Source organism: Giraffa tippelskirchi, chromosome 12 (assembly GCF_054371585.1).
Source record: "Giraffa tippelskirchi isolate mGirTip1 chromosome 12, T2T-mGirTip1v1.2.pri, whole genome shotgun sequence".
In the NCBI taxonomy this organism is placed as follows: Eukaryota; Metazoa; Chordata; class Mammalia; order Artiodactyla; family Giraffidae; genus Giraffa; species Giraffa tippelskirchi.
Window position 1 is genome coordinate 1,155,451 of NC_137286.1, and position 24,690 is coordinate 1,180,140.

The following is a 24,690-nucleotide window of genomic DNA, read 5'->3' on the forward strand; positions in this document are numbered from 1 at the left end:
TGCTTGTCAGGCGCCCCAGTAGCCCGGACCGGTCAGGTCTCTCCCCTGGCCCCTGCAGACGGGGGCCTGGGTGTGGACATTCAGCGCTGGGGCGGGAGGGTGGGGGTGTCGAGGGCAGAGGCCCAGAAGTTTGCGTCCTCTCCTGGAGGAGCAAGTGTCCCTGGTCCTTCTCTTTCAGCCCTGAGAGGAGGGGACGGAGCCCCAGGGTCAGCTGTGGATGCTGTCCTCGGTGCTCAGCTGCTTCTACCTCTGACCCAGACGAAGTGTCCATACCCCACGCCTCCCTACCAGGCTAAAACTCTGACTCTGGAGGAAGAACAACAATGTCCTCCTCCCCACAAAGACACACCAACGCCAGGAAGGTAGCCCACGAGTCTTCCTTTAGCAAAGAGATGGCCATCAACTTGGAGGCCTGGGGGCGGGGAGGGGCAGCTGTTGGAAAAGCCTGGGCTCAGCAGGGCCCAGGGAGGGGTCGGGTGGGGGGTCATCTGCACTGTCATGCTGGCCCCTTCGCTGGCCCCCAGCGCCCCACGAGTCCCAGGGGGACCCGGGGCTGCCTCAGCTGCCACAGCCCTTTTCTGGAGCCTGCCCTCCTGCACCCCCTCTGGGTGCCTGTACCGCCTCAGGGGGTCCCTGCAGGCCAGTGTGCCGGATGAAGCCCCGCCCCTGGGCCCCGTGGCCCTCTTGGCACTTGGTCCCCACTTGAAGTCCGCATTCACTTTTGTAGCTGCCAGATGTGTGTGTGCTCCTTCTGGGGAGGGGAGCTTCTGGAAGACCCCCACCAGGGATGAGGGCTGGGACCCCAAGTCACTCCAGGGCCCAGCCCAGGGCCAGACCCAAGCATGCCTTCAGCCCACAGACAGATGACTGCCCACCTTCCAGCCAGCCTCCACTACCCAAGGGGCCTGCGCTAGGCCTGGGCCTCGGACTGGGTCTGTTAGGTCCACCCTGGCGCCCGGAGCCCGCGGCTCCCCAGCTTGGGGCATATTCTAAAAGTCAGACTAACCCTCACTCCAGTCCTGCTCCCTCCCTAAAAGGGGGCAGAAGTCGGCGGTTCGGTCCACCGCGGCCCTGTTAACAGGGTCGGGGCCGGACTGGGCTGAGAACCGGACGAGGCTGGGAAACCGAGGCCAGGGAGGCCGCGGCCCGGAGACAGTCTCCGGGGCGGGGCGGGAGCGGCCAGGCCCCGCCGGCGGCCCAGCCCGGCCCCAGGGCCTCCCGCCGCGCGCTCCCGCTCCCCGCGGAGGGGGCGCCCCGGGCGGCGGAGGCGGATGTGGGCGGGCGGCCGGGCGGGGCGGGCGCGGGGCGGAGAGAGGGCGGGCCGGCGGGGCCGAGCGCGGCAGGCGGGCGGCCGGCCCAGCGCAGCCGCGCAGCCAGCGCATCCCGAGGAGCGAGCCGGCGGCCGCGCACGAGCTCCGGGCCCGGCGGCGCGCGAGGCCCGCCCGAGCAGCGCCCGCCGCGGCCTCCAGCCCGGCCCCGGCCGGCCGGCCCGCGGGGATGCGGAGCAGCGGGCGCCGGAGGCCGCGGCCCGGCTAGGCCCGCGCTCTCGCCGGACGCGGCGCCCGGTGAGTCCCCGCCCGCCCGCCGCCCGCCCGCCGCCCGCCGCCCGCCGCCAGGGCCCGGATTTCCTCCCCGCGGCCGGGCCGCTTTGTTCGCGGCCGCCCGGGCCGGGGCGCGGGCCGCGCGCGGCCGGAATGGAGGCGCGGGATCAGGAAGTGGCCGAGCGCGGCCTGAGCGGGGAGGGCGCGGGCCGGGCGGGCGGCGGGGCGGCGGGCCTCCGGCCCCGGCCTCCCGCATGACCTTGGGGAAGCGGCTCCGGCGGGCGAGGCCCGGCCCGGGGCGGAGGGGTGCGGCCGCTCGCCGGGGGCCGGGGCCGGGGGTCCGTGGCGGCCGAGGGCTCCCCGGGCGCCCGGCCAGCGGGGTCTCGGCGCACACTGGGTGCTCAGGGGGCCGGGGAAAAGACTCGACCCGGCTCTCGTTCAAGTTTGTGGGTGGGCCCTTGGAAGGGACTTCATTTTCCCATGGACAAAAAGTTGTCCGTGGTGGCTGGGTGCCCAGGCCCTCCCACAAAGGACTACAGCCTTCCTGGGCCCTGAGACTGGTTCCGGAGCTGGATGGGTTCCCGAGTGCTGCCCACCCATCCCAGAGGCTGGGGCTCCTGCCCCAGGTTGGGGGGACCCCCGGGCAGCTGGTGAACTTGGGGGGTGGGATTGGGTCCCGGCAGTGCTGGTGGACAGAGCTGGGGTGGTGGGCCTGTGCTCTGTGGCCAGAGGAGCCCCCTGACATTCACCCCTGGCCCCCTCCCACCTTGCTCAGGCCACTCCTAGCTGCCCTGGGCCTCTGGTCCAAGTGAAGAGTGGGGTGCGTTGGTGGGGCTTGGTCCCCTGCCCCCCAGCTGAACATCTAGTTCATAAACCGGTGTTCCAGAGGCCAAGGGAGGGGGCCTTTCAGAGCAGAGTATTACTTTTTTGGAAGGTCGTGACTTGAACAATCATAGCAGTAATTCCCCTTCGTGGTGAAGGCGCTCGCAGGACCGAAGCCGCGGAAGCAGAGGTCCCCCTCCGAGCCGCCCGCCCGTCAGAGGCAGCCCCGGCCCGGCTCGGTCTGTACCTTCCTGTGCACAGGCACGCCGCCCTGTGTGTGTGCAGATAGATTTTTACACGCGGGGCTCTCGACAGCTGTTGGCCCCGTGGGGGTGGGGGCCCGGTACAGAGGTCTTTGAGTCCAGCCCTCTGCCTCCAGGCCACGCCCACTCAAGTGTCACCAGAGCCCCCCTGCGCCTGCCAGGCCGGCTCTGAGCCCTGTCCCTGGTGGTCCCTCCTCCAGTCTCACTTGCCATGCCTGCCCGTGGGCCTGCTGAGGGGGTCAAAGAGCAGCTTCCCTGTCGTTACATCATACAAGGCAGTGAGTGATTCCTCCTGCCCCTCCAGGTTTAGCCCAGGGTGAGCAGTGCACAGCGGCTTTCTCCAGGAGCCCAGTAAGGTGGGCTGACGGAGATGCACATAGGCAGTGTATGTAGGAAGAGTGTACGTATACGTATATACCCTGGTGGAGGTACTTAGGGGTCTCTGCCCAGCCTGAGGGTCCCAGAGAGGAGTCTTTCCGGGCCTGTTCTCACGAGTGCCCGACTGGAAGGGTAGCAGAGGACTGCGCGTGGGGAGGATGCCCAGAACCGGTGATGTGGGCACTGGGTTTTGAGGAGTGCCTAGGAGCTCACCCAGCAGGGGCGCCCTGGGGTGGGCCACACAGGGTCAATGGCCAAAGTGTCTGCTCACGGGAGGCTGCCGGTGGGCCTCCGAGGGGCGGGTGCCGGGCCTCTATGTTTGTATAGTCCCCCTCCCTGATTTGCTGCCTCCTGAATGCTGTAATTATGGGTCTGTAACCACCCTGCACTGGGTGCTCCTCACAGACGGGACTCGTCTGAACCTCTCTTTGTCCCCAGTGCCCAGTGCCGAGCCTGGCAAAACCAGAGATGCCTGGTCCCTGATGGCTGAATGAATGAACCGGATTCAGGCCGGCGGGGCGCTGAGGTTTAGGAGGGGCCTGGGGTTTCTCTGGGGTGGGCATGTGAGGGGTTTGCAGTCGCCTTGGAGGGCTCCAGCTCGTCTGCAGCAGCCGCCTGCAGGCCTGGCCCTGCCTTCCGCACGCTGGAACTCCTCTCCTTCCCAGTCTGGGCCAGAGAGGAGGAGGCCTGGGTCCTGCTCGGGACCCCCCGCCTCGGGGCAGGAGCACCATGGACGGGGAGACCTGGTCGCCCTCGCCAGGGGACTGGGGAGGCCAGGTGGTGTGGGCCGAAGCAGTCAGGGGGGCTGCCTGGAAGAGAGGGCCTCCGCTGGGTCGGCAGGTTAGGGAGGCTGGGGTATACCACCTGCCTTTTGGGGACGGGTCACTTATACAAAGGTCAAGGGAGGTGGGAATGGTTAGGAAGGGGGACAGTGAGCTCTGGGGGCTTTGGGGTCCGGGAGGGGTGGTGGTGGGGGAGCTTACAGCCCAGGTAGAGGGCAGGCCTGGCCTGGGGAGCCGTGTGAGTGACTTGGGATCTGGAGCCAGGGTGGGAAGGCCGTGTGAGGGGGCGACGGCGGCTCTGAAGGCCAAGGGGGACAGGTTGTGTGGGAAGGCGCGCCTGGGCTGAGACCCTGGGCGCCACAGGCCTCTTGGGCTCACCTCAGGCTCCGAGGAGTGTTCCCGAGCCCAGCACAGCCTCACGCTTCCCTTTGCTTCTTCCAGAGGCTGTCGGCGGCCCGCTGGGCGTGGGGTGGACCCCGCTGAGAGGCGCAAGAGTGAGGTCTGGGCCGCATCAGCCCGAGGGAGCCGCAGCACCATGAACGACGTGGCTATCGTGAAGGAGGGCTGGCTGCACAAGCGAGGTCAGTGCCCGCGGGCCGGCCCGGCTGAGGGTCCCGAGGTGGGCCCCTGGCTCCTCGGAGGCTGGGGGTGGTCTGGGCTGTGGCTGCTGGTCCAGCGCGGCCTCCCTGGACTCTTGGAGCAGGCCAGGGGCATGTCCGGGGCCCGACGTCCCCGCAGCCCCGGGGACACAAGCTCCGCAGGGTCTCCTGGGTGGGAACACACACCCCAGGCCGGTGTGCAGCCCGTGAAGCGGCCGCCTGGCCGAGGCCACGGGTGGGGAGAGCCACCCGCTTTCCTGGAAGGCGGTGAGGACTGGGGCCCGTCCAAGGCCTGGCGCGCTGGCGGTCCGGGGCACTGCCTGAGGGCTCCTGAGGGCAGGGCAGGGCTGGCGGGCCTGGCCCAGGGCCAGTCTCGGCGCGGCTGTGGGCAGGAGGGGGCTCCGCACCGCCTGGGGGCCCGGCGTGGGGCGGGCTTGTGCTGGTGCTGCCAGGCTGCCTGGCCTGGCCCCCGCCCAGCCTCCCCCTGCTCGTCCCCGTGCCCCTGTGCCCAGGGAGGGGCTCTCGGGAAGCCGGTGGGATGGGAGCTTGGGCCGGGCCCCTCACCTTGAGGCCCTGTCTGCCTCACTGCCTCCTGTCCCAGAGAGGCTGGTGGCCGGGGGACTGGACAGGCCCGGTGTCGAGGTGTCCGAGGCGTTCGGGCAGGTCACCCTCTCCTGCTCCAGGCTGGGGGTTGGCTAGCCACCTCCTGCTCCCCCAACTTCCTCTTCCTGCAGACCGGCTCCCGCCCAGAGCTCTGGCCACCCCACGCTAGCCACTAGCTCCCCCACTCCTCACACACACCCTCCAGGGACGGTGTCCCCTCCCCCCCAGGATCCCGCAGGCCGCGGGGAGGGGGACCTCAGGCACAGGTGGGCACCCAGGGAGCTGCGGCGGAAGTGGGTGTTGCGGGATGCACAGGAGCCACCCAGCGGAGCAGGCTGGGAAGCACCGGAGGGACGGAGATGAGACCCCGGGCGCCGCAGGGGCACGAAGCAGGGGGTCACGGATGTGGTCAGCGTGAGCTTGCAGGGCTCGCTCCGGCAGCGGCCGGGGGCACAGTGCTCGGCCTCGGGACGGAGGTGGGGCGGCTGCGGGGGCCTGTGGTCCGTGGCCAGTCCCCCCAGGGCTTCCTGCAGCGCCGGCCTTGGGTCCCCTCCCCCAGCGTGGACCCTCTCCTGGTCCCCGCCCCCCCGCATCCCCGGCAGGTCCCGCCCTGTCTCCTCACCTCGTCGCCCTCTTCGGGGTCGGGCCTGGGCCTGCCCTCTGCACCTGGTAGCAGCACAAGCGCACGCTGGGGTCCAGGGCCTCTGAATCCTTGGCAAGCGTTCGCTGACTGACTTAACAGGGACTGAGCCGGGAGATGCCCGCGCCTCCGGGCTGTCAGGGCCCCCGGCCCAGCTCCTGGGGTGTCCACTGGCCAGCCCGGTTCGGGTAGAAGTGCCCCTCTGATGCCTGGGTGGGTCTGAGAGGGCCATTCCGGGTGTGTGCCTTCTGGAGGGGCTGGGGGCGTCCAGGGAGCGCCCCATCACCGTGTCCTTCTCCACGGGCAACTGTCGTGTCTGTCCTCAGGCCTTGGGGTCCCCGTCTGTACGGTGGGAGCAGTGCCACTGACCCTCGCCCAGGGGACACCCCCGGCCCCTGGGCGGAGCGCAGCCAGCCTCAGGCCTGACAGAGGGTCCTAGGTCCGCACTGCCTCTGGCTGCTCCTCTGGCCCATGTGGCCACCGGGCAGTGTGCGGTGTGGCCCAGGAGGGGCCGTGCCTCACACAGGGGGTGCCCCGGGTCCCACGCCCACGGCCCCCCCCAGTGGCCCCGGGGGACCCCTGCGTGTCACTACCATCTCGTTCTCTACGTCCGCGCGTCTTACACAAATCTGTTCTCCCCCCAAGTGTGTGCTGCGCTTTGGGGTGAACGAGCAAAAGGGGCAGAGGTCACGGCCAGGTGGGGGATCAAGGATGACCCCGATCGGGGGCTGGAGGGCTGTGGCGGTGCTGTTTCTCAGGCCGCGGGGGGACGCGTGTTTCTGTCCAGGTGGGTGGGTGTGCATGTCCAGCCCCCGGAGTGGGCGGGAGGGGGCGGTGTCAGCCGCTCCTGTGTGCTCCCCCCGCCCCCCCACCCCCCTGCCCTGCCCCCACCTCTCAGGACAGGCGGGAGGAGGACACCGAGGCCCCCCGTGGGGCGGCTCTGGGTGGGGTGGGGGCCTGGGCCGGGAGTGGGCAGGGGGCTCCACTTTCCCTACCCCACCCCCACCGCCAGGGGTGTGATTCTGAGTTGGGGGGGGCTCTGACTGTCCTCCAGCTCCTCACGGACCCCCGAGTGCCCCCACTCTGCCTCTTGTTACGAGGTCAGGGGACTGCGCCGTGTCTGCCCTGCGTCCAGCCTCGGGCCCGTGGGCAAAGGGCGAAGGCACTTTGGGACCGAGCAGGTGTTGGCCTGAGAGCTGAGGGGCGGGCGGCCAGGGTCCGTGTAGGACAGACCCCTGGCCCTGGCTCCTTCCCCCGCCAATCAGGGACTGCATCTCTGACACGCATGCTCTGGCCCAGAGCAACGAGCAGGCAGCCCTGCACAGCCCCGCAGCGCCCAGGCGCGGCCTCTGGGCCTCCGCGTCCCCAGGCGTCCCAAGGGGAGTGCGGCCAAGCTGCTAGAGGCTCGGAAGGTGGTGAGGATGAGGGTTGGCCCGGGTGGGGCTGCAGGGACCGTGGGCAGGTCTCCTGGGAGACAGCTACACGTCCCGAGTATGAGTGGGTGTCCCAGAGGCAGGCTGACTTCCTGAGCAAAGCAGGATGCTCCGAGTGGTAGGCAGACACCCCCAGCCGTGGTGGGCACCCCGAGTGGTGGGCAGTTGCCTCTCAGCTCCGGCCACAGGTGCTGGGGAACGGTGGGCTTGGTGTGGCTCACAAAGGCAGCTTTGCAAAGATTTGTTCTTTTACGTGCACTGTCCTGATTTTTGAAGGTGGACAGTTTGAAAAACCAGCCTTCCTTCAGGAGGCAGCCTGCATGGACTTGGCTTGCAGCCTTGTCCTCGGACGGTGTGCTGTGTACAGGGCCGTGGGCCTGGGTCTGTAACCACTTTGGGCCCTGTGGTCCCTGCCCACCTGCCCTGGTGCCTGCCGGGTGGTGTGCCGCTCAGCCCCTCAGAGAGCTGCTCCAGCCGGGTCCCCTGCTGGGTCCTGTTCGGAGCCCATGGGGTGGCCTGAGACCACGGGTGTCCTCCTGGTTGTCTCCCACCCATGACGGGTTGGCTGGGCCAGTGGGCTGAGGGACGGGAGGAGGGTGGCGTGGCGCTGGCCACAGCATGGAGGGAGGGGCTGTTGGCCTGGGTGGGGCCCGGGCTCCCCTGGCTCACGTAGGCCGTCCATGCCCCGCCTGGCAGGCAGGGGCTGAGAGGCGGGTGGAGAGCCGGCCTGGGGGTATGGGGTTCCCTGCCCAGGAGCCTTCCTGGGTCTGGCCCCTCACTCCCCCAGTGAGGTCTGCCTGGAGGGGCCCTGTGTTCCTCGGGCTCGGGGTGGGGGTCCCGGGGGCACCTCAGGCCTGCCTCTGCCCTGACCCCAGCCCGTGGCTGGCCCGGACCTTCCCCTGGTCCAGGCCCTTGCCAGCTCGCTGAGCTGCTCCCAGGCATCCTGGTGGGGAGTGGGCTTCTGGGCCGTGCTGGCTCCTCCCCCGCCCCCTTGGGCCTGGCCAGTTCCTGCTTCTGGCCACCGCTCTGGGCTTCACCTGCTCCCTCTGCTGGCTCTGGGCCCGGGAGATGGTGGGCCCACGTGCTGACGGCCTCCCACCCATCGCAGGCCTGAGCATCTCATGGGGTGGGGCTGTGGGGGTGCAGCCCGGCTCCCCTCGAGGAGGCCGAGGTTCTGCTGGCCAGAACACGGGGCTCGTGGGACCCCCAGGGGAGGGGGCCGTTCCCTGTGCCGTGCACCCCGGGCTGGAAAGCCGGCTGAGCCGGGCCCCCAGGCTGCAGTGTCCCTGGCCCAGCGAGGCGCCCCCAGCTTCCTTCCGCGTCTTGCTGTGGGGGCCGTGGCTGTGGTCCAGGTGGTCCCCTTGGGCCGCTCCAAGCAGACAGCCAACCCCAAGGCTGGGAGCCAGCACCTGGGGGCGGGCGGTTGCTGGAGGGGCGCCCCCAGCCCGCGGGTGGCGAGCCAGGCCGTGGCGTGTTGTGGAGGCTGAGGCTCAGGGGCCGAGTTTCCTGTTTTGTGAGCGGGTTGAATTTTCCCTTCAAAACAAACAACAAAAGAGGAAGCTCGGCGTCCTTGCGCTGGGGGTGAGGGGTCATCCCCGCCCCGGCCCCGGGTCCCCAGGCTCAGACGCTGCTCCTGTCTGCTGCCTGGTCCGCGCTGGCTGGTGGGGAGGGCCCTGGCCCCTGGGAGCACAGCGCTGCGCGCCCCTACAGGGTCGGGGAGGGCATCCTGCCCACTGGGTCCTCGGGGGCAGCCTGGGCCAGGTCGTGTCAGGCCAGTTCCTAGAAGTGCGGTGGGGGCGCGGGCGCACCCGGCCAGGCTTGCGGCCAGCAGCTGCCCCAGGGGCCTCGCGTGACTGCACCCACGGGGTGGGTGCCCTCAGTGCCTGCCTGTGCGCCCCTGGGAAGGCCCCCGGCCCGGACCTGGCCCCCCGGCAGCTTGGCAGAGGGCCCAGCTCCAGCCTGCATGTGCCTCACGTGGCCACGCCCTCCCTGCCTTCCCGCCTGCGTCACGCGGCTCCCTAACCGTCAGAAATAACAGACTCCTGTCTCAAGAATGTTGGAATTGATGGGGGGGCAGTGGTTACGTGGTGCCGTTGCTTCTGCCATCCCTGGGGCTGTGGGGTGGGGTCCCCAGGGCGCTGGCTGTGCGCCCAGGACCAAGCCCCCTGTGTCCTGGGCTTTGCCCGTGGGGCCCGCCTGCCCAGAGGCCTCAGTGGGGTCCCCACAGGTTCGGGGGCCCCACACGGAGCCGGCTTCTCGGAGGAGCCCTCTGGCCACAAGGACCTGCTGCTCCGCCCCAGGCTGGGGTGCAGGGTGCGTGGTGAACCTGAGTGAGGGGCTCTGAGGAGCTTGGAGGGGCCGGGGCCGGGTGGGTGTGGACAGGAGGGTGAGGAGGCAGGGCCGGGTGCAGGGAGGGTGCAGGGAGGACGAAGCCTGCCTCCGGCCACAGAGGGGGCTGGGAGAGGGGGTGCGTGCCCTGGACCCCCTGTCCCCCGGCTGTCCCGCCGCGACGGGCTCCACACTGGGGAGCAGTAAGAGGCGGGCAGCCGGGTGGCGGGGGTCCTGGCCCGTCCCGAGGTCCCTGACCCTTCTGCCATGCGGGTGGTGCTCTCTCCTGGAGGGCGTCGGTGCTCGGAGCCCCTCAGCTGCGGGGAGGCTGGGCCTGCTTAGACGCCCCCTCTGAGTGTCTGGCTGGCGGGGCGGGCCCAGCTGCCCCCCACCTGCCCCCCGGGAGCCGCTGCTGCCCGTCTGTTGACTCCCCTCCCCCTGTGTGTCTCCTCTGCCCTGCCCCAGGGAGCCTGGCACCTTCCTGGGTTTGGTTGGGTCCATCCTGGGCTCTTGGCACAGGGGTGAGAGGTGTGTTCCTAGGGGAAGGTTCTGGAAACCCAGCACGTGTGTGCATGTAACTGGGCAGCCCTGCCCAAGGGCTGGGGCCTGTGACCCACACGGCCAGCAGCTGAGGGAGGAAGCCGTGGACTGACAGGCCCAGGGCTGCCCCGTCCACCTCCCCTGTCCCGAAAGTGCGGGCCCCCAGATGCCCCTGCAGCCGTGAGGCCAGGCGCCCACGCAGGCCCAGGGCGGCAGATGAGGGCCGGCGGGCGGACGGGCGCAGGGAGAACGAGTCGGTCCACGTGGCACCTGGGCAGTGGGGCTGCGGCCGTTCGGCAGGCGAGGTCTCTGAGTGGTGACATGGGTGAGGGTCGTCGCGCTGCTGCGGGGCAGGGCGACGAGAGGCGGGGGGTGGGCTGGGCAGGAGGCGCAGCGTCCCCGGCAGAGGCCCCCGGGACGGAGCCAGCTGGGCAGCTCCGAGGCGGTGGGGGGGGTGCCCCACGGCTCAGTGCTGGCCGGGGTCAGGGCGGCCGCTTTCTCTGGCCGGTGCAGCGGGTGACGTGTGGGGCCCAGGGCGGAGATGGGGTTTGCGGAGAGGGTAGCCAGGCGGGTGGACGTCCAGGCCGGGCAGGAGTGCAGGCAGGGCGGTGGTCGGTCCTGGTTGGCGAGAGGCCCCGAGGCCAGCGCTGCCCTGGGGCAGCAGGAAGCGGGAGGGCAGCCCCCGGCACCTTCTGCTCTGCCTCAGTGGGGAGGGCCCAACCTGCCCCCCGACGGCACCCCTTCTCCCCCCACCACCGCCGCCCCGCGTTCCTCCGCGGTCTGTGTGCCTTGGGCCCTGCCCGCTCCATGTTAGAACCAGAGACCTCACGGCTTCTCAGTTAGTGTCCAGGAGCGGGCCTGGCCCCAGCAGCGGGACCTTGACTCTGGCCCCCCGCTGCCCCTCTGTGACCTTGAGAGCCCCTGCCTTGGGCCTCCAATTCCCCGGGGAGCGGCTGGTCGTAACGCTCCCCTTTCTCTGCCTGCGGGCAGCCAGGGACGGCTCAGGGCCGTGTGGGGCGCACCCGTCCTCCCCATCGCCTCCGCTGGGCCCAGACTGGACGCGGCAGACCCAGGCTCCGCTGGGGTGGGCTGCGCGCCCCTCCCTGGCACCGGTTCTCAGTGTGTGCTGACCATCCGTGGCCTGGTGTCCTGCCGGTGGGACGGGCCCTGCAGACGTAGGGATGTGGCCGGGCGCATCAGCTGGCTGGGGTGCGCCCGCCCCGCTCGTGGTGCCCGAGGCGGCGGCGGTGCGCGGTAGCTGTCACTGGCCGATGGATGTGGGGCAGGGGAACTGTGCGGGGGCCGCCGTCAGCTGGCGCCCGCTCCCCAGGCCTGCTGGGGCCCGCTCCGCTCTGCAGGAAGTGCGGTGCCGCCTGGCCCCCTGCCAACCTCCGCCTGCCACCTACCAACCACCACCACCGTGGCAGCATCTTCAGCAGTTTCGCTGGGAGCTGGGGACTCAGGACCGGCTCGGGGGTTCGGGGTGGGGCTCGGAGGGGCCAGACCCCCGGTGGGGGAGGGTGTGCCCGTGGCCGGCCCGGGTACTGGGAGCGTGCACGCTGCACCCCCAGGGCCCACAGCTCGGGTCTCAGCCTCTGAGTTTCCTGGCCGGGCGCCCTGACCCACAGTGCGCTGGGACTCATGCTGCGACTCACGCTGGGAGATGTGGGGGGCTGCCTGTCAGCCTGCGTCCATCCTGTCCCCGAGCCGGTCCCCGGCCAGGCTGTGGGAGGCCAGCGATGCTGGTGAGGAACCCCCTTTCTTGGGGGTCCTGTAGCCACTTCCTGGGGACGAGCTGGCGTGGTGGAAGGGCCCCCCAGCAGACCGTACACGGGGACGCTGGGGGGACCTGGGGGGCAGGAGAGGAGGGGGCCGCGCCCTGGGCTTCCCCGTCTGTCCCCAGCACGGGCTGCGCGTGTCTGTCCTGCCGTCCTCCCCGGCATCGGCCCCCAAGTGTTACAGCCAAGAGGACAGCGTGGCGTGGCCAGGCCCTGGGCCGGCGGCCCTCCCCGCGTCCCGTCTGTGCCGAGCTCATTCAGATGCAGGCCACAGCCCAGGTCACAGCCGGCGGCCCCCGAGTGACCGCCTGGCTGGACGTCTGCAGGCGGGAGCATCCCGGAGACCAAAGAAAGGGGTGTGTGTGTCTCTGAGCCCGGCCCTGACCTCCCCCCGCCGTCCCTGCGCTGCAGCAGGGCTCCTGCTCCTCCTCCGGGGGTCCGCGTGCCGGCTACTAGGGGCCCGAGGCGGGTGCGGGGAGAGGCCGCCTCCTCCGGCTGTCACGTCCACTGTGGCTGCCTGGCCCCCTTTAGTGTCCTGGGTGTGGGGCTGGCAGGGGGCCCAGCAGGCCTGCGGCTGGCCCGGGACCTCTCCTCACGGGCCTGCCCACGTTGAGTGCCTGCCCCTCGGCTTCTCTCGGCCGCGCTCTCCCCGGTGCCTGCCCCTGCCCGGCCGGGTCGGGTCCCAGAGCCTGCGCAGCCCTGGCAGTGGGCTCGTGGGGGGAGAGCTGGCGGGGGGCAGGCGAGGGTCCGCGGCTGGGGGTGGCGGGTCTGAGGCCCGGGCGGGGGCGCGGCGCTGGGGGCCCACGCTGGGCGCGGTGGGGGCGGCAGCATTTGGTGAATGAAGATGGATCTGGGGGCTGCTTGGATGCGGCACGGATTGCTCTCCCCGCGCACTTGGCCTCCCGGGGAGCGGCAGCTGGCGGGACGGGAGGCTCTCCATCAGGTGCCGACAGCTCCAGACTGGCGCGCAGGCGGGTGGGGCGGGCGGGCAGCGGGCGGCCCCCAGCCAGCTCTGCCCCCCACCCCCGCTCTCCTCCCCCAGCGCTGGGACAGGCCGTCGAGGGGTCCCCAGCCCCGGGACGGGAAGCACCCCGTGTGGAGGTGGCCTCGCTGCAGCCTTCCCGGCCGACCTCCCCCGGGGTTTGGGTCTCAGGACTGGGTGGGGACCTTGCTAATCGCTGCCAGGCTGGGGGCAGGTCACCAGCCGCCTCCTGGGCCCTCCCGGGTGGGTCAGTAGTGTCTGGGCCTGGTGGAGACTGCCTGTGATCCTGGGGAAGGGCGGGGAGCGGCTGGAGGCTCCTCGCATCTGCCAGAGGCCTGGGGTCGGGGTGGGCCGGGGCGGAGGAGCGGGCGAGGGGAGGGGGTCTGGGTCCTGCTCGGCCTCCAGGTGGCCGCGTCCAGGAAAGCCTGGCCCCTCCCCTCCGCTGCCTGGTGGCCCTCTGCCGACGCGGGCGCCTAATTAGTAAGTTCTCTGCTGTCGTTCAAACTCCTTGCTCGGCAAAATGGAAATGAAACGGTTTTTCTGGGTGTCAGTATGAAAAATGGCAGTCGCTGGGACGTCACGGAGGACATCTGCGCTGCTTCTCTGGCGCGAGCGCCTGTGTGCGGCTGATGCTGCAGAACTTGGGGGGAAACTTTCCCGGGGACCTCGGTGACCCGTGGGCGGGATGCGGGGCCTTCCAGGCCTGGCTTCACGACAGCGCACTGGGCCGCCGGACGGCAGGAGGGTTGTCACACGGGCAGGGGCTTTTCCAAGTGCCCACCCTGTGGACCTCTGACTCTTGAGTGTGGTGCCGGCCGCTCGGCGCTGGACACCAGGCTCCTGGAGGGCCCTTCTTTGGACTGGGCCGCCCCCCATCAGGTCCAGGTGCCCACCTGACCCCCTTTCCAACACAGGCTGGGGTGGGGTCTCCATCAGGGGTGGGCGCCCTCCCACAGCAAGCCCCGCCCACAGCAAGCCCCGCCTGCCACCCTGGGGGAACCGGGGGTCCGTGCCTGGCCTGGCCCGACCCTCGACCCGGAGACAAGCCTCACGCCCTCCTGCCCTCCACCCCGGGGGACCCGGGGGCTGTGCCTGGCCTGGCCCTCTACCCAGGGACAAGGGTGTGTGGCCCTGCGGCCCCGCCTCACGCCCGCCCGCGTCCGCAGGTGAGTACATCAAGACCTGGCGGCCGCGTTACTTCCTCCTGAAGAACGACGGCACCTTCATCGGCTACAAGGAGCGGCCGCAGGACCTGGAGCAGCGGGAGTCGCCCCTCAACAACTTCTCCGTGGCTCGTAAGTGTGTGGCGGCCGGGGGGGGGGCCCCTCGGGGACTGTCAATGGCCATTTTTGGCTGCAGGGATCTGTGAGCCGAGGCCCGGGGCTGGTGGGGGCGGAGTGCTCCTGCCCGCCCCCCTGCTGGAGGCGCCGACGGGCCCCCGGGCTTCTCCCCAAGGCCCGGCCTGAGGCAGGCTGGAGTGCACCAGCTTCAGGGGCCTCCGTCAGCCCGGCAGGCACAGGTTCTTAGAGGCCCCGGCCCCGCAGGGGCGGGTGTGCCGCCTCAGCGGGGTGCGGGCTGGGTGGGTGCGGCACTGCCGGCCTGGGGCGGCTCAGGAGGCTCGACAGACTGGCACGTTTTCTAAACCAAGTGCTACTGTGGTCTCGTGTACCTGCAGGGGGCCGGCAGGTATGACCCTTCCCGCGGTGCGGGGACCCAGGCGTGAGGATGGGTGGCCAGGCAGGGCCTCCAGCCCAGGGTGCTGTGCCCAGGGCTGGCCTAAGACACAGGCCTGGTGGGTGGGTGAGTGATGGGCTTGTTAAGTGGCAGACCCCGGGGTCCACCCACCTGCTATTGGGGCACAGGGTACAGTCCTGGGCCCACCCCTGGCTCCTTCGTAAGCCCCCCACCCTCCGGCTGGCTCCGCCCTCCCTGCCGTGAGCCCTGGGAGCCCGGGCTCCTCCAGCTCCCCCACCCCCCATCAGACCGGGGTTCTGGTGCAGGGTACGGGGGTGGCGGGGTAGCACAGTGGCCCATACCCCAGCCTTTGCGCCTGCAGATCCCCGGGTGGGGGCCGGCCTGGTCCCTTGGCTGTCCTGCCCTCCCCCCCGCCGGCTGCTGTGCCTGGCCCCTCCGTGCTGCAAGGGAGGGCCGGCTGGCACACCCCACCCCAGGGCTTCCAGCGAGGGGAGCAGAGGCCCTGGGGGTGCTTTACCAGGGCCCGGTTCCCCTGTGCCCTGAACCCTCCTCCCAGGCTCCTCAGGCGTCAGCAAAGCAGCAGGTAGAACAGCGGCGGCGGGGGGGAGGCCAAGGAGGCAGATCCTTGTCCCAGCAGCCCCGTGGCTGCACATCTGGGCTCCCCACAGGGCGCCTGGGCCGGGCTGGGGGCTTCGGGCCTGGAAGGATGCTCAGCGGAGCAGCTGCCACCTCGTGGGGGATGAGGTCCCTCGGGAGTGTTGCCCGAACCCAGGGCAGGGGAGTGTGGGGGCCGTCGGGATACATCTGGGAGGTGGACACCACCCAGAGGGGCTCCCTGAGCAGCAGGTGGGCCAGGCCTTAGGCCTGCAGGAGCTCCGGGGGGGCGGGAGCAGAGCCGGGAGGGAGGGCTGGGCGGCTCCGCAGGGGCCTCTGCCCCAGGGGCTGTTCACTGGGCATGGATTCCGGGGTGGGGGGGCGAGAAGTCAGGCCCTGGATAGGGGTCGACCACCTGGGTCCTGGAGACTCCTGGTGGTCTCTGACGGGCTGAGCGAATTGGAGGTGGGGGTGTGCGGACCCAGAAGCCTGCTGCACAGGTTTTCCTCCCTCCCCTGGCCCGGGTAGACACGGCCCCCAGCACCGCCGCCCGCCCCAGCCTGGCAGACCATTGCTTGCTTCCTTGCACTCGGCTGAGCCTGGTGGGGCCCCTCGCGGTTGCCAGGGCCTAGGCACTGGAATGTCGGAGGCCCCTGCGCTGGCCCCAGGCCCCCTCCTGCCTCGCACAGGCCGGGCTGGAGCCCAGCCCCTCTCCGGGCCCCTTTGCTGCAGGTGTGCGCGTTGGGGCACGCGCGCTCCGGATGCGCCTGCGCTCCCAGGCCTGCCAGCCGGTTTCTACTCCTGTGCGCACCCAGGGGTGCAGGCAGCAGTGCGGGGAGGGTGCAACCCAGGTGGCCTCTGGGGTGGACAGGAAGCCGCTCCAGAGGGTGAGTCATCACTAGCCTCCGTTCCGGGCCTGGCCCTGTGCTGAGATGGGGTGGGGAGCCCGCTGGTCCTCGTGTGGCTGGGAAAGCGGTGGGACGTTCCTGCTCGGGAAGGTGGGGAGCTGCTCTCCCACGAGGCCTCCTCCCCGCCGGCCCCTCCTCAGGCCCCCCAGGCCCCCCACCCTCCTACTGGTTGAGGGCCACGTCCTGGGCAGCTGGGGAGCTCGGAGACCAAAGGACGGACCATGGAGACGGATCCGCCCAGCCGCAGACACCCCGTCAGAAGCACCACCTCTCAGCAGGGTCCCAGCTGGAAGGGGTGCTCTGGCCCCCTTTTACAGGGCGGGAGACTGAGGCGTGGAGAGGTCTGGCCTGTGGTGGGTGGGCCAGGACGCCGTGCAGACAGGTGCTTGCCTGCCCCTAGAATGCCAGCTGATGAAGACGGAGCGGCCGCGGCCCAACACGTTCATCATCCGCTGCCTGCAGTGGACCACGGTCATCGAGCGCACGTTCCACGTGGAGACGCCCGAGGAGCGGTAGGAGGCCAGGCACCGCGTCTGGGGAGGCCCCGGGCCCCGAGCAGAGCGGGGGCCTCACCTGAGCGTCCCGCAGGGAGGAGTGGACCACCGCCATCCAGACGGTGGCCGACGGGCTCAAGAGGCAGGAGGAGGAGACGATGGACTTCCGGTCAGGCTCACCCGGCGAGAACTCAGGGGCTGAGGAGATGGAGGTGTCGCTGGCCAAGCCCAAGCACCGTGTGGTGAGGCCCAGCCCTGCCCGGGGCCCTGCGGTCAGGGCCCCCCCACACCCCACCTCCCAGCCCCTGCACGGAAGCGGGGGAGAAATGCTGGGTGCAGGAAGCCCTGGGTACTGTTATCCCGTCCCCCAGACCCCAGGGTTCCCAGTCGGGGCACACAGCCCTACCATCTCCCTGGAGCCCTGAACCCCCAAGGACCGCCCCCCCCCACCTGCCCTGGCCTCACCTGTGCTTGGCCCCGAGGCTGGCCGCGGAGACCCCAGTCCCCCTCAGCGCTGTTGGGCTGCCAGCAGTCCCTGTGCTGCCCCCTGACCCTGACGCCTGCACGCTGCCCTCAGACCATGAATGAGTTTGAGTACCTGAAGCTGCTGGGCAAAGGCACCTTTGGGAAGGTGATCCTGGTGAAGGAGAAAGCCACGGGCCGCTACTACGCCATGAAGATCCTGAAGAAGGAGGTCATTGTGGCCAAGGTAGGGGTCGGGGCTGGGGCGGGGGCCGGGTGGGGCCGGGCAGGCGGCTCAGCAGGGCCTGTCTTCCAGGACGAGGTGGCCCACACGCTCACGGAGAACCGCGTTCTCCAGAACTCCCGGCACCCGTTCCTGACGGTGAGTGCCCCCGGGGGTGGTGGTGTGGGCGCTCAGCGCTGGGGACCCCAGCCTGTCCTCCCTGCCAGTCAGGCAGGCTCAGAGCTGGGCCGATGGTGGGCGGGCCCGCAGGAGGGGCGGACAGCCTTTCCTCTGTCCTGCTGAGAGACCCCCGGGAGGCCACACTCCCCACGCCCACCCTTCTGCTTCCCCTGGGAGGCTCACAGCCGGCGATCCCTGTCCTGGGGGAACTTGGCCCAGGAGGGACGCATGGAAAACCCCCAGCCGTCAGGAGCAGCGTTGGCTGGAGTTACCTGCCAGGCGTGGCTGGCCCGGCTCCCAGAAGGTCAGCAGTCAGGCGACCAGGCCAACCTCCGGGGTCTCGTCCCTAGGACCACTGTGCTTAGCACGGTGTCCTCTCTCCAGGGGACGCCTTATCTAAAGCTGGGAGAGAGCCAGGAGCAGGCGGACTTCTGGTGCTTTTGTCCCTAAGATGTTTTCTCATGAGAAATGTTAGGTGTTAAGAACAAACACTGTTTGTCCGCCCAGACTTACCCGTGGCTTTGCCTCATCCGCTTCATTTTGCCCCTTCCCCTCTGTCTGGCCAGAGGATTGTGAGGAAAAGGCCAGGCTTTGTCACGCCCTCCAAGGCCACCTCAAGTCTTGCAGAGATCCGGACCACCCCGCTTGCTCTCCCTGGGGATGGGGGATGGAGCAGGGCATGGGAGAGGGTCTCCTGTCTGTATCTTCCTGAGCCAGCGGGCCCTCCCATCAGGAGCATTTCTTGTGAAGTGAAGCTGCCTGTGGTTTGACACATGAGGGCAGTGGGTCGCTGAGGGCGGTGGGTCGTATCCTGCAGGGTTATCTGCACGTAGTCACTGGACCTGCAGCTGCTGGTCCTCGGGCATGGCCTTTGGGGCAGCTAGGGGTCCCCAACTCCACAGGGCAGATCCCCTGCCCAGCCGAGGGCCGGGTTCCAGCTCTGCTTCCCTCACAGGCTCTGAAGTACTCCTTCCAGACCCACGACCGCCTGTGCTTCGTCATGGAGTACGCCAACGGGGGCGAGGTAGGGCCCTGCCTCGGGGCGGCCCTCTCTGAGCCCCTGGTATCCCTCCCCGCCGGGTTAGGGTCTCTGCCCCGTGGCCCTGGCCGAGGTCGCTGGCCCCGCTCAGGCTTCTCGTCCCGCAGCTCTTCTTCCACCTGTCCCGGGAGCGGGTGTTTCCCGAGGACCGGGCCCGCTTCTACGGCGCGGAGATCGTGTCGGCCCTGGATTACCTGCACTCGGAGAAGAACGTGGTGTACAGGGACCTCAAGGTGGGCGGGGCCGGGGAAGGAGGCTGGGGGCGGGGCCGGGGAGCAGGGGCGGGGCCGTGGTGGGGGCGGAGGCGGGGGTGGAGAGCTGGGGCGCTAGGTGGGAGGCGGGCTGAGCTGGAGGCCAACTCCTGCAGCTGGAGAATCTCATGCTGGACAAGGACGGGCACATCAAGATCACAGACTTTGGACTGTGCAAGGAGGGCATCAAGGACGGCGCCACCATGAAGACTTTCTGCGGGACCCCCGAGTACCTGGCCCCCGAGGTGCGCACTGCCACGCCCTCGTCCCCGGGTCCCGCCTTTCCCCCCTCCCGCCCCCCAGGTCCTCCTGTCCTCTGTGCCCTCTGAGCCCGTGCCCTGCACCCCCAGGTGCTGGAGGACAACGACTACGGCCGGGCTGTGGACTGGTGGGGGCTGGGCGTGGTCATGTACGAGATGATGTGCGGCCGCCTGCCCTTCTACAACCAGGACCACGAGAAGCTCTTCGAGCTCATCCTCATGGAGGAGATCCGCTTCCCACGCACACTCAGCCCGGAGGCCAAGTCTCTGCTCTCAGGGCTGCTCAAGAAGGACCCCAAGCAGCGGTGAGCCCCGCCCCGAGCCGCCCTCCAGCTGCCTGTCCCCCAACACCCCCAGGAAATGCCTAGCAGGCTTTGCTGGTGGCCATGTGTGATGTCCTTGGCCTGGGCTGGCCCAGGCAGGGCGGCCCCTCACACTTGGTTAGGAAGACCCCGCCCAGCTGGTAGCTCATGCCCACCTAGTGCCCTGCACCTGCTGGACTTTGCTGTAGAAGGGGATGCTCTTGTTATTTGCTGTCTGGCAGCCAACCTCAGCCTGAGCTCTGGGCCCGGCAGGCACGACCGGTCACCTTGGCCTCCGTTCCCCCCCCAGGCTTGGTGGGGGATCTGAGGACGCCAAGGAGATCATGCAGCACCGATTCTTCGCCAGCATCGTGTGGCAGGACGTGTACGAGAAAAAGGTGCGTGGGGCTGTGCCCCAGCCAGCACACCCTTTCACCTACATCATCTCACACCTGCTGACCCCCACCTGCTCACACCCACTCACACCTGCTCACCCCCACACCCACCTGCTCACACGCCCACCTGCTCACACCCACTCACATCTGCTCACCCCCACCTGTTCACACGCCCACCTGCTCACACCCACTCACATCTGCTCACTCCCACACCTACCTGTTCACACACCCACCTGCTCATACCCACTCACATCTGCTCACCCCCACACCCACCTGTTCACACGCCTACCTGCTCACACCCACTCACATCTGCTCACACCCCCACCAGCTCACACCCCCATATACATGAGGAGGCTTTCAAGGATTGAGGCAGCATGCTTCTTGCACATGTGGTTCTCTGCTTTTTGGCCTCTGAGGGACCCACGAGCTCCAGGCCCTGGCCTGTGCTGGCAGCGTGGCTCACAGGCCCAGGAACGTGGTCCCTAGGCTTGCTAGGTGTCTGTCCTCAAGCCCGCTTCCACCCTATTTCCAGCGCACTCCTCCTCTGCAGGCTACACACAGCCAGCTGGACCTCTGTCCCTGAGACGGGGCTCCCGGGCCCTGCCCTCTCCAGCCAGGGTCCTGCCCCGGGGCCTGCTGCCCCCTGGCCCTGCCTTCTGAGGGCTCTGCTGCCAGCCCTGCCCCAAGACCCAGCCTGCTAGTTGCTGCTAGTCCCCAGGCAGTCCTGACCCCAGGCCAGGGCGGAGCACACAGGGGTCCTTGCTTCCTCCTACGGGTCTGGCCCTTTAAAGTTGCCCTCAAATCCTGTGTCGTGGTGGGTCCTCTGCAGCCAGACGCTGCCTGGCCACTCTGATGCCCGGGGCCAAGAGTGAGGTGGGTGGCCCCGCAGGTGGATCCCTGAAGGGCGAGGTCCCCCAGGGGACCCAGGCAGGGGAAGGCCGGGCCACAGGCTTGTCTCTTGGGTGGGGAGCTGTGTCCAGGTCCAGGTGTGCCGGGCAGTGCAGGGCAAGGCCCGTAACCCGCTCCCCCTCCTGCAGCTCAGCCCGCCTTTCAAGCCTCAGGTCACGTCTGAGACGGACACCCGGTATTTTGACGAGGAGTTCACGGCCCAGATGATCACCATTACGCCACCTGACCAAGGTGAGGGTGGCCCCCCCGCCGAGCCCGCCTCTCGGCAACAGAAGCCTGTCCCTCTGCAGGGTGGGCGCTGGGGCTGCAGTCCCCCTGGGCCCGGGATTGTGGCGGCGGGGGTCACTGAGGCTGGCTGTGGAGTCTGGGAGGTGAGCCCTCGGGGCCTGCCTCGGTTTCCCCGGTGCTCGGGCGCTGAGCCACCCTCCTGTCCACAGATGACAGCATGGAGGGGGTGGACAGCGAGCGGAGGCCCCACTTCCCTCAGTTCTCCTACTCGGCCAGCGGCACGGCCTGAGGGGCCCGCCAGGCTGAGCTCAGGACACCGCCGCGGGCAGACATGTGCTCCGGACGACGCTTCCGAGGATTGGGAAGAAGCCTCGCACGGAGGACCTGTATTTAATGTTTTTTATTTCTGGATGCGTTTGGGTGGAACCACGCCGTCCTCCAACAAGGATGGGAAGGGGCCCCATGCCGTGGGCAGGGCCGCCCACATTGGGGGCAGAGTCCCCCTGGCCGACAAGCTTGGGAGGAAGACGTCCTGCGGTTTCTCTTAATTTATTCATCCAGTTCTCCAGACGCGGCCTCCGCCTTTGGAATGATTCGATTCCTGTAGGAAAACAAGGACTTCTGCAGCCGCGTGCACGCAGGTCCCCGTGGGCCCTGCCCGTGACCCCTCCGTCTGTCCGGCCAGCTGTCCCCGTCTCCCCAGCCCTGCAGCCCCGTCTGGCTGTGGGGTGCTGGCCCATCCCCCTCTCGCTCAGGGAGGGGCTGAGCGGAGGCTGCAGGAGGGTGACCACCACGATCGGGCCGGGCTGGGGCTCCGGCGAGATAGAGGGGCCGGGTGCCACCTATCGCTCTCTGTGCATACTGGGGTTTCTGATCTCAGGAGAAAGCCCTCCCTGCGCCCCTTTCCCACTGGGACCATCTCCCTGATGGCTCCCCTGGTAGCACTTGTCCTTTAGAAGCTTCACTCTCGCTGTCGCCCCGGCCCTGCCCGACGCCCTCCGCAGGGGCCCATCGCTGCGCTGCACCAAGGCGTTTTTTATACTCAACTTTAGTATTTTTACTATTATGAGACTTTCCCTCCAAATTCTTCAATAAAAATTGCTTTTCAGCTCTGGCTCGTTTCGCTGGGTGGCGGATGGAGAGCATGTGGCTGGCCCCTCGCAGGGCGCACCTGGCCTTCCTGCGCCCAAGGCGGCCTGGGGATGACCTGAGAGGGAAGACGTCCCCCGTCCCCCTCTGGCATTATTCGCTGGGGGGTCGGGGGGAACGCCTTGGCTGCCCCTGTGCCCACGCCTTCACCCCAGCCCCACACCTCAAGCAGGCCACCCAGGCTGCACAGCTGTCTGCCCACCAGCACTGTCCGTGCAGCAGACCTGACCACCAGGACGGACCGAGACCCTACAGGGCCCACTGCGGGCTAGGACAGGCACTCCAGCCACTGCCAGGCCCAGAGGGCAGCCTGCCGCGGGTCGCATGGCAAGCCTTGGACAGCTGGGAGGGGGCCGAGGGCGTCCAAGCGGCCCAGTGGGACGAGCCTCGGGCGCCACCTGGTGGGCACAGGGAGAAGCCGGCGGCGCAGCACCGGCCTCCGGGCGGGCCACGCGGCTCCTGCAGGGCGGGGCGGGCCCTTGGCTCTCCCTTCTAGTGGACTTGGCCCCGAAGGTGTGGGCTGGACATTCACAGGGGCTGGCGCCTGGGCCTGGGGATGGGGCGGGAGCGTCTCTTCTCCAGGCTTCGGGGCAGGTGGCCCTGACAAGGCATTCCTTGGGGTGGGGTGGCTGCCCGCTGGTGCTGGACGGGGTGCCTGAGAGGAGCGTGGGGTGCGGGAGGTCAGTCCAGGCCTGGGGCCGCCCCTTTCTGCGGGTGGTCCCTTAGGGCCCAGTTCTGACAGACTCTCAGCTCTTTCAATCCCGTATGCGGCTCTCTTGGAGACCACAAACGCCGAATGTTACCTGCTAAACACGCTTTAGATCGATTTCAGAAACACAAAAGCGCGCTTCAGATTGGAAATCTGTGCACTGTTGGTGGGAACGCACCATGGCACAGCCCATGGAAAACAGTACGGAGGCTCCTCGAAACAGAGCTGGAACCACCACGGGGCCCGGCAGCCCCACTCCTGCAAATACGTCTGTGCCCCAGAGAGGTGGAAGCAGGCTCTTGAGGAAGTGTGCGTTTTAACACCATAAAAAATGGGAAAAGGTAGAAATCAGACAATACAGCAGTACCCGATTATCCCCAAACTTCAAGCAAATGGTACCCTGACATGGCCAATGTGGTGTGGAAACCCGGGGGTGCCTTTAAAGCTGAAGCTGGGGCGGGGGAGCAGCTGCCCAGGGAGAGGGGCTTGAGCTGCTCCTGCCTACGGGACCCCCTTGGGAGACGGGGCGATCGCCTCAGGGACATTGCTTGGCCTGGGACAGGCTTCAAGGCCACGGTCATGGACACAACCACAACCTTACTCTGTCCCATCCAGGTGGGTTGGGCCAAGAGGGGATGAACCAAGGGCGAAGACCCCAGAACATCCAGACCTTCCAGGAGGCGGGGCTGTGGAGGCATCTCCCTGGCAGAGTGGTGGGGTGGGGGGAGTCTGGCACCTTTGGGAGAAATTCCATGGGGCCATCCTCTTCTGGCCAGCAAGACCGCAGCAGACCTGGAGGGGCCTGGCGAATTGTGGCCCCGGGGCAGCGAGGACCAGCGGGGCAGCCTGGCCTGCAAGGGAGGCCGTAATGCCCGCCCACGTCCCACCCTGTCCTTCACGAGGCCGGCCCCCCGAGGGATAGGGAGGCGGGAACAGAAGCGCCTTTAGCATCTGGGGTACCCACGGGTCAGCCGACGAGGCCCTGGGTGTTGCCGGCCAGCGGGCAGCTCCCAGCGAGGGGCTGGCCAGGCTGGGGTGGCGAGATGGCATAGGGTCGGGGCCTTCCCTGAAGTAGATGCCAGCCAAGGAATGTCTGCTCAAAGATGGGTCATCGTTCAACAGATACTCACCCACCCTTTCACTCTGAATTTGCCCCTCTCTGTACTCCAAGTGGATTTCTTGTCAACAGGGGGCTGGCTGCGGGTCTTCACCCCTCGGGGGGCTTGGCCCACCCCCAGCAGCGGGTCCAGTCGTGGCTGAGCCTCAACACCACTGTGCTGCCCTCTACGCCTCGCTGCTTCTTTAGGCCTCTTTCCTCTTTCTCTGCCTCCTTTTGGATTAATGACTGTTCTTTAACATCCCATTTTCTCTCTTTGATGCCTTATTTCTATTTCATCAGCTTTCCCACTGCTCTTTCTTTTCAGTTCCAGGACCCAGGATCCCATGAGGAATTCAACAAGTGCTCTCTGTAGGGAGGACCTAGCTATGCCTGGCTGCGCTTGGGCCTCAGTCTGTAACTGACTCACCAGCCTGCCTTTGAGACAGACCCAGTGATCCGCATAGTCCTCGGATCACACACCTCCACGTCCCGGCTCCGTGCTGCGCTCACAGCTTGCTCCCATCACGTTCAAAACCCCCAACATACATTATCGCTGCTTTCAGCAACTGTCTTAACATTTTAAATACCCTTAATGGGTAAAACACGTCAGGTTTACTGCCTCGGCCAGCTTGGTGGCATCCAGCGCATTCATGCGGTTGTACCGCCACCACCTCCAGAAACGTTCCCCTTCCACTCCCTGCCCGCCTCCGCCCAGCCCCCGGCCCCCACCCCTCCGCTGCCCGGCTCTGAGCAGACTCACAGGACCGTCCTGTTGCGGCTAGCCTACCTCCCTCAGCACGACATCCTCCAGGTCCATGTGTCCTATAGTCTGTCAGGGTTTCCTTCCTTTTTAAGGCCAGACCCTGTTCACTGGAGGGATGGGCGGCGTTGGCTTAGCCCTTTCCCCCAGATGGACACGTGGCCCTCTGTCCTCTTGTGAACGGCACTGCTGTGAATGCGGCTGCCCAGGCGCACTTCCCTGCAGGGTGTTTGCTGGAGGCGGGAGCGCTGGGTCACTGCGGCGCGGCCCCGACGCCGCCGCGCCTCGCTGTCCACAGCCACGCACAGGCTCCTGGGGCTGCACATCCCCGTGGGCGCCCTGAC

The 24,690-nt window shown here is 68.4% G+C and overlaps 1 protein-coding gene across 6 annotated transcripts; it reads left to right on the top strand.

Moving 5' to 3' along the window:
* The first annotated feature begins 1,336 nt into the window (after positions 1–1,336).
* AKT1 (AKT serine/threonine kinase 1) lies at positions 1,337–21,737 on the top strand. Of its 6 annotated transcripts, none has more exons than XM_081550784.1 (15): positions 1,337–1,565; positions 3,443–3,530; positions 4,228–4,367; positions 13,856–13,984; positions 16,287–16,398; positions 16,475–16,622; positions 16,958–17,089; positions 17,159–17,224; positions 18,201–18,269; positions 18,392–18,517; positions 18,652–18,780; positions 18,886–19,100; positions 19,408–19,495; positions 20,530–20,632; positions 20,839–21,737. In XM_081550784.1, exons 2-15 carry the CDS (start codon positions 3,499–3,501, stop codon positions 20,916–20,918), a joined length of 1,569 nt encoding a protein of 522 aa, XP_081406910.1. In that variant the 5' UTR covers positions 1,337–1,565; positions 3,443–3,498; the 3' UTR covers positions 20,919–21,737. The 6 variants fall into 6 exon arrangements, with proteins under 6 accessions (XP_081406910.1, XP_081406911.1, XP_081406912.1 ...); XM_081550785.1 differs by having other exon boundaries at positions 18,985–19,100; XM_081550786.1 differs by lacking the exon at positions 3,443–3,530.
* The last annotated feature ends 2,953 nt before the right edge of the window (positions 21,738–24,690 follow it).

Excerpts from the sequence above, each read along its gene's own strand:
- AKT1 (XM_081550784.1), top strand. The coding sequence starts at position 3,499 with ATGAACCGGATTCAGGCCGGCGGGGCGCTGAG. Across the intron at positions 13,985-16,286 it reads CAACAACTTCTCCGTGGCTC|AATGCCAGCTGATGAAGACG; the intron begins GTAAGTGTGTGG and ends GCCTGCCCCTAG. Across the intron at positions 16,399-16,474 it reads GTGGAGACGCCCGAGGAGCG|GGAGGAGTGGACCACCGCCA; the intron begins GTAGGAGGCCAG and ends AGCGTCCCGCAG.